Below are 8,617 nucleotides of genomic sequence, written 5' to 3' on the forward strand. Positions count from 1 at the left end.
GTTGCCTAGGGCGGAAAATTTTTAGGGGCGGCAATTTTTAGGCCAATATTTTATTGAAAATAATATACTCTAGGTTTCTTTTTGATTTTCTTATGTACGGTGATAACTTTGAAGGATGGAAAATGAAAATGTTTAATATTTGTATAACATAATATTCTTGTTAATATAATTTCTTCATTATTTTATAATACTAATACATAACAATAAACGTCCAAGTAAATAATCGAACAACTGCCGGAACGTATATTATCTATTATCTAAATACTAACCAAAGATTACATATTTCGTTATTTTGTTTTTTTACTAAATCGTAATGGGGCGGCAAAAAAAAATTTGTCTAGTGGCGGCAATTGTGTAAATCCGTCTCTGATTATAATATCTACCAATTCAGGTAGATCTAAATAAATAAATAAATATTATGATTACTGTTTAGTCTAAGCAGAGTTAAATTATTTTTCTAAATAAATTTACTTGATTCTCGCATAACAATGCCTTTTTCCAAGTCAGTCATACTAATATATCTAGTGAGCGTGTACGCTTTTGAAAAATGCCGCCACTCTGTAACCAAGGAGGTTGGAAATGAAGTTCAGATCATATGTTATTCCTTATGTTGAGACCACAGAACAATGAGACGTGCTAAAACTTGCTCTGATGAACGTAGTAAAAGAAAACATCGGCATAGCGATTGATACCGCGATTGATAACGCAATTGAAATATACGTACAAAACACCATACATAATATGCCTATTGTAGTGTCAATACTCAATCGACAATCGCGATTTAGACTGTTCCGCGGTGTGTCAGACCGTCACGGTCTTCACTCTTCGATCAGTCTCCTCCCCATGTCGGGGACCACTAGAAATCCGTCTCCGTAGTCAGACACTCACAATAATTCACAACTGATCAACCATACGAAACAGGTAAGACATTGTAATTTATTGTGTGTTTTGTTTTCAGTACACAGAAAGTGTACGCGCGCGCGCCCTTCGGTTTTCCGCGATTCAAATGCCTCAGCAGTGGTGATACGCGTGTTAAGGGGGAATAACAGTGGGAATCGAAAATCAATACCGCTCGAAAACTGCGAAAATTGCGAAAACAGAAACACCCTGACCTACTTGTCGGGGGACGTCACTCTTGTTTACTGCCATCTTCGCTATTTTTGTTGTAACTGTAATTATAACTAATTTTTTTTTTATTGTAACCTTTTTTTTCTTACCATGAGTGCGTCAAAATAAATTTCAATCCGATAATATATATTATTTTTACTATGGTTGTCGTAAATAGTTGCATGCAAAAGAGAGAGTCCATAGACAAAATGATAGATTTTTGATGCAACTAAAGAGGGTAAAATGATCGGCATCGTCTATCGGAGTCGCGTGTTTGTTCGGTTTTTTTACATCTAATATTTGAATTTCCATTTTGTTCCTTATACCTATATATAAATTTGAAATTTTGCTATTTTCATGGTTTAACATATACTAATTTTAGAGTAAATCTTGACTAACTTGACATTGACCAATTTAGTCTAGGTATTATTATGCATGCTCAATGTCTAACATTAAAATTTGGTGTCGTATTTAATGTAGTATTATTCATTGAAAACTAAATTTATATTAATTTTATATCTTACACCAAATTGTATGTTTAATTATTTTTTTTGGAATTTTCACTTGTTAGTCCTTGGCTAGTTTTTATTTTCAATTCTATTAAACAAGTATTTATTATAATGTTATACCTTCTATCAATAGGTTATGATTATTATAATTTAGTAAGCTACTAAATTCATAAATAACATAATATTCTGTTGATTAAATTAGATTTTATTTCATTAAGTCTGCTTGTTAATTTTATTATTATATTTTACTAATTAATTGATATTTTAACTTCATTCTTTATTTTATTTTAAATCTCATACTGAGATTTAAATAACTTAAGTTTTTTATTAATGTAAGTTGGTAGGTACCTGCAATATTAAAACTACCTATGTATTTACTTGTACCTAGATAGGAAAATATACATTTTTTAATAATAATCTAGATTTTAGGCTTTAAAAATAAGTAGATTATATATATAGATACCTTTCTACATAAAAAGAACATTACATTATATTTAACATATTTATTTTTATAAGGTGTACCTACCTCTGAAAATTTATTGTGACCCTAGTTTTGCCTTGTTCTCATTATTTCTTTATATAACAATATCAATTAACAAAATCCTCTGATATTTCTATTAAACTAGTTCTATATTATTGATATTACCAATAATATTATCAAATTTATTGTTTACAACTATCATATCAAAGCTATATTATAGTTGTGATAATATAGTGTTTAGAATGATTTCCTAAACATTATATTAAATTACAGTCTATTCTTAGTAACTCTTGATAGCATAAAATACTCTGGAGTCTAGAGAAATAAAACAAAACCTTCTAATTATTATGATATTTATGGTATTGATAATATGTTGTGTTCAATAATTCTGATTTATTTAATTTCTTTGGAGCTTAAATTTACCAAAAGTTAACCAAACCAAAATATGTGTGGCCCTTTTTGATCATATTAATAATTTGAACTGATTGCCTAACACCATAATTTTGTAGCTAGTCTAACCAAAGGAGTCAACTTATCTAACAGCATGGCTACCAAATCTAGTCTAAGATCAAAGTGGGACGAATTTGTGGACTCTTCTACAGCTTCTGCTGTTGAACTTTCTGGTACAAACCAAATGTCAACTGGGGTTCGAAATGTTGTTGGTTGGCTTAAACAGGTATATTATATTTACTTTAACAAAATGTTGAGTATAACTGAACAATTTAACTTGTGAATATAATATGTAAGGTAATTAACTTGAGGTATAATTTACTAAAAATATGCTACCTAATTGATAATATTTAAATTTTTGCATGTATACAAATTACATTTTGAATGTATAAATGTTTAAGTTAAGCAAGGAAAAAAGAGTTTATTTAAATTTATTTTCCCAGAATGGCTACAATACTTTTTTGTCTAAAACCAGTGCACTAGCAGTTCCATAAACCGTCTCATAAAAATTGTCAATTTGAGAAATTTGATAAATTAATTTGAAAATAAAATAAAATAATTTACCATAGGTACATTAAAAATAATTGTAAGTCTAAAGTCACATAAAAAGCAAATCCCTATATCTAGAAAATTTGGGAAATTCAGATAAAAATTTGATTCAAATCTGAATATTTGGATTTCATTCCCATCCTTATTGGCTATTCCCTACTATCTCAATATTTGTATTTGTTGTTTTTCAGTACCCTGTATAGATATTTGATTATTATTTATGGATACTCCACTCAAATTTAGATTATATTTTATCTAAATTGTTCTACTTTACTAAATTATTTTCTGTGTTTAATAAGCTGATAAGTTTTATTATGATTCAATGTCATGTTTTATTAAAATAACTAGTTATCACATTTCAGGATAAATTAAATTTTATGTAATAATATTATTATTTTTAATTATATTTTTAGAACGCATGCGTAAATGACATCCTTTTAATCAGTTGTTATATGATTTTTAAGAAAATGTAATTTAATTATTTATTAAATTATTTTGTATTTTTATCATGTTTAGGCATCATTAGAAGTACAGCACGCTAGTTTACGAACTCTAAACACAATGACTGATCATATATCTGGTACAACTCCACCTCTTGTAATTCTTCACTTCAATGATGTCTATAATGTTGAACCAAGAGACCAAGAACCATGTGGAGGCGCTTCTAGGTTTTCAACAATGATCAAATCATTTGCTCATCAACAACCTTTGATATTATTCAGTGGAGATGTGTTTTCTCCCAGTATATGTTAGGACAAACATTTTACTCTAACTTTAAAACTTGTTTTAACAAATTATAAATATTTTCAGTAAGTACATTTACTAAAGGTGAACAAATGTCAAGGGTGTTAAATGAACTCGGTACACAATGTGCTGTTTTTGGTAATCACGAATTTGGTAAATTATTAAAAATTTATTTGATTCATAATGGATAGTGATTATTACTATAACTTAACTATATTTTGTTTTTGTTTTTTAGACTTTGGCCTTGAAGTATTATCAGAACGTGTTTCTGAAACAAAATTTCCATGGCTGATGTCCAATGTGGTTGATAACGAGACTGGTAGACCTTTAGGAGATGGTAAAATCACACATCTTTTAGATTGGCATAATAAGCGAATAGGACTAGTCGGTTTAGTTGAACGTGAATGGTTAGACACTTTAGCTACTATCGACCCAGAAGAAGTTACATTCATAGACTTTGTGCAAGCTGGCCAGTCTTTAGGAAAACAACTCAAAGAAGATGGCTGTGATTATGTAATAGCTCTCACACATATGCGTATGCCAAATGATATTAAATTAGCAGAAAATGTTGATGAAATTGATTTGATTCTTGGTGGTCATGATCACAATTATGATATTCGTGAAATCAATGGCAGACATATCATCAAAAGTGGAACTGACTTTAGAGAATTTTCTAAAATCACTATCAACCTTGATGAACCTAATAATTCAATTGAGGTGAAAAGAATAGAAATCACCAAGGATATAGAAGAAGACGTTTTCATGAAAGAAATTTTAGATTCTTACTTAGGTTTGTAACAAATCATTAGTTTCTATGTAATCATTGTTTCTAATGCATGAAATAATCCATCCCATAATAAAAAAATCTAAAAATCTGCTGCTGAGGAGGACCAAAGTGTACTCTTTTTTAATAACTTGTTTGCATTCACACTTTAAATTTGTTTGACACATTTTCATAATACACACACATAAGTAGGAATAGAAGTGATCTTACAGACAAGTCTTATGGTGTGTGTAATGAAAAATTGTATGTTAACGCGCATATTATATTAGTAGACATTCATTTCACTAAGATTAATACTAATTGGATGTATTCCAATAATTATCAAAGATAATATAATGAGCGTGTCATTCTAAGATTGCATAGTTAACCACACCTCTTTCAATAGTACTTTTGTTTATTTGTTGGTGTAAAAATATAAGGGGAGCAAGTATTTTTAGATTGTTTGTTGAAAGAATTAACTAATTTGAATTCTTAAAGTTCATCAGCTCAATAGTATAGCTCCACAATCTAAGAAAAAAAATTAGAATTAATTAAATTAGCTCGGCTAGTGACTACTGTTTAAATTCTGATATGAATGTTTTAATTACTTAAATAATTTGAATTGTATGAATGTACACACTATTTATTTTATAATGTTTTATATCTATTATTTTCTTTGGTAAAGTATATTTCTATGTAGGTTAACTTTTGTTTATTTTAGAAATTAAACTTAATGAATAATAACGATCTATAATATTTAGATCTATTAAAAAAATAAATACTTGTTCTTTTTAATTTGATTAATAATTATTTAATGAAATTCAATGTTTATTATTTAGTGTTTAGTTATTTAACTAAAATCCATACAATATATTCTAGAATATTTTATTTATATATTTTATATTTTTAGTATTTATACAGTTTACCTGAATGTTTTTTTTCCTTTTTTTTAAAAGACATAAAAAACAAATTTTAGTATAATGTACAAATAAAATACTACTAAAAGTAATTACAAATGATGTATGTACTATTTGTTTTCCAGGCACAATAGAAGGAAAAATGAGTGAAGTATTAGGTACATTTACTGTTGAATTAGATGGCCGTTTTAGTCAAATTAGAACTGGAGAAACCAACCTTGGAAATTGGGTGTGTGATGTTCTATTAGCAGCTACAGGTGCAGACTTGGTAATTTTGAATTCAGGAACTTTTAGATCAGATCGTATTCATCCTCCGGGTGATTTCACTTTGGGTGATCTAGTTAATGTTGTACCAATGCAAGATCCTACTATTGTCATATTAGTAACAGGTAGATCAAATGTTCTGAAAACAATATTTTGTCATCCATTTAGTTTAAAAAATTGTGTGTAATATAATAATTATAATAGAATGTCTGAATTGATTCTTCTTTTATTATAAATTTAATAAATAAAAAAAATTATTCTATTAATATTGTGTATTTTAGGGCAGCAAATTTTGGAAGCATTAGAAAATAGTGTTTGTAAATATCCTAAGACAGAAGGACGATTCCCTCAAGTGGCTGGAATTAGTTTTGGTTTCGATCCAGAAGCAGAACCTGGAAATAGAATAGAGCCTAAATTAGTTAGAATAGGAGATGAATATCTTGTTCCTGATCAGTCTTACAAATTAGCTACCAAATGTTATTTACATAATGGATGTGATGGGTATACAATGTTAAAGAACTCTCCCATCATTGTATGTTTTTATTTTATTCTGTGGCACTAGTATTTTATGTTATTGTCACTTTAAATTTTTGTATTTAGGTAAATGACGAAGAATGTCCTGAACTAGGGTTAGCTATCCAAAATCATTTTTCCGCTATACAAATGCGGCAAGGTAAATCACGCCGATTATCCAAACACAGGCAAAGCTTAGTCACACTTTCTCGGAGGTTGGTTTACTTATGTTTCAGGTTATATGTGTATATAATGTATATATATATATATAATATGTAATTTGTACCAATTAAATTCACTATATTTAGACATAGTTTGGTGAAGTCAATGGAAGGAAATGAATGGGAAGGTGGTCCGTCACCATTAAGACGAGGTTCCCTAACGTCACCAAGTTTATCCATCCATCATCATGGTTATTCACATTCTCCATCACCGCCATCTTCTACTCATCATTTTCACCATCATCATCACAAAATAAATAGACGTGCTAGCTTTGATGATCTAGAACAGCAAACTTGTCAACTATCACCGAAAATTCAAAATAGAATTGTTAAACTTACTGCACAGCTTAGACAAGAGATGTTAATTGATCGACAACGTTTGGAAGATGAATCAGTTATACAGGAGGTTGACGAATTAAATAATTCTCCTCAAGGCAGCTTTGACCACTCATAAACTCCACAAAAACAATCCCAGTAGTATTTTTGTTTTTAAATTATTTCTTGTTCCTTTTCCAGCCAATTCGTTAAGAAGGCAATTTTACCATTTCCATTTCATTAATCTATTCTACTACACAATCATATTATTATATTTTTTTTGACTAATGATTCATCAATCATCTAATTAAAACTATTTTAAAGTAAATTAATATATTGTAAAACTAAATAAATACAACTAGGTGGTAATTTGTAATCATTAAACTTAACACGTCCGGCCTCAAAAAATTTCCTTTTATTACATACAATATTTTGGAAATATTCTAGTCATGAAGATTTATAATAATTGTATTTTTATAATATTATAGTTTATTCATATTCAATGAAATTACTTGTTTTATTAAAAATTTTAATGTTTGTAATTATTGTTATTAAATGTATTTCATATTTATAATTTACATTGTATAAAATGTTATATTCAAATTGTTGAATAGGTATTAATTTATTATGTTATTACTTATTATTATTATTATGTTGATAATTTGTTCATTATTTTACAAACTTGTGTGTTAATAAAAGTGTATTTATTTGCTCATAAATAAAATTTTTGTTTTTTTGACAGAATTGAGAATATTTGATTCTATCAATCTAACTAATATATATTTTACATATATGTTTTGCTGATAAATTCTAACTATTAAAACTGTCTGATAATATTAAAGTTACATAGTTTAGTTGTTGTTAAATGTTAATATTCAACTCTAGACAATACTTATTATAATACCAGCGAAAATGAAAAACAAAAGCATAAAACCACTGAATATTAATTATTGAAATTAAATTAAAGGGATCAACAGAGTTGTATCTAATGTTCTCAGTAAAATTCTAATACTGAGGGGGAAGTAGTTTCTAGCAAATTTAATAACCTTCTAATGCATATATTTATTCATGATAAATATTCCCAATTTAAATGTACACGCCTGAGTAGTAAGGTATTGTAAGATCCATAATCGAATGAGTGAGTACAAGTACATTGCATACGCTATAAAATATTATATATAATCTTTGATATTTATTATTTAAATGTAAAAATGAGAATCTTATCATTTCGAGAACCACTCATTCAATAATATTAGTTTTTAATTTTAAATTATAGTTTATAGTGTAGATGGTTTAATTGGAATGCTGCCAAAGTCAAAACTTGAAGTTTCCAATTTTACAATGATTAAATTACTATAATTAACACTTTGGAAATTCTATATTACTACCCTAATAACCACACTTAAAAATATTAAAAATGGCATCTTTTCAATACAAATTTTTCAAATTGTTATTATAGTAACCAAGTTAAAATATTTTGGAGGCTTAGCATATAGCATGTTAAACAAAATTCTTCACTTTTTGTAGGCTGCTTCTGCAATGAGTTTTTTTTTTAAAACTAACAATATGTAGTTCAGTACCTAGGTACCTACTAAGCTGTACAATTGTACAAACACTCATGTCCAAAGTTGTTTTTTCGAGTTTAATAACGACAATACTACCAATTGCTATAATATAAATATTGTATTCGCGTGAAAACAAATTTAAAACATATTAAATGCTTAGTGCCGAAAATGTGTAGTCTGTCTAATTTATCGACTAGAATCAATTTAAAAATAAGAGCT

At 27.9% G+C, this 8,617-nt stretch overlaps 1 protein-coding gene across 4 annotated transcripts; it reads left to right on the forward strand.

The window, feature by feature from the left end:
* The first annotated feature begins 721 nt into the window (after positions 1-721).
* Positions 722-7,313, forward strand: LOC107169903 (uncharacterized). 4 transcript variants are annotated; one of them, XM_089225654.1, is made up of 9 exons: positions 722-921; positions 2,611-2,773; positions 3,613-3,844; positions 3,907-3,993; positions 4,076-4,630; positions 5,646-5,909; positions 6,066-6,316; positions 6,385-6,512; positions 6,606-7,313. In XM_089225654.1, exons 2-9 carry the CDS (start codon positions 2,642-2,644, stop codon positions 6,970-6,972), a joined length of 2,016 nt encoding a protein of 671 aa, XP_089081780.1. In that variant the 5' UTR covers positions 722-921; positions 2,611-2,641; the 3' UTR covers positions 6,973-7,313. The 4 variants fall into 4 exon arrangements, with proteins under 4 accessions (XP_089081780.1, XP_015375338.2, XP_015375341.2 ...); XM_015519852.2 differs by having other exon boundaries at positions 723-921; positions 2,607-2,773; XM_015519854.2 differs by lacking the exon at positions 722-921 and adding an exon at positions 1,198-1,345 and having other exon boundaries at positions 2,607-2,773.
* The last annotated feature ends 1,304 nt before the right edge of the window (positions 7,314-8,617 follow it).

This window comes from Diuraphis noxia, unplaced genomic scaffold (genome assembly GCF_037042655.1).
Source record: "Diuraphis noxia isolate RWA-SAM2 unplaced genomic scaffold, SU_Dnox_SAM2 contig0004, whole genome shotgun sequence".
Classification (NCBI taxonomy): domain Eukaryota; kingdom Metazoa; phylum Arthropoda; class Insecta; order Hemiptera; family Aphididae; genus Diuraphis; species Diuraphis noxia.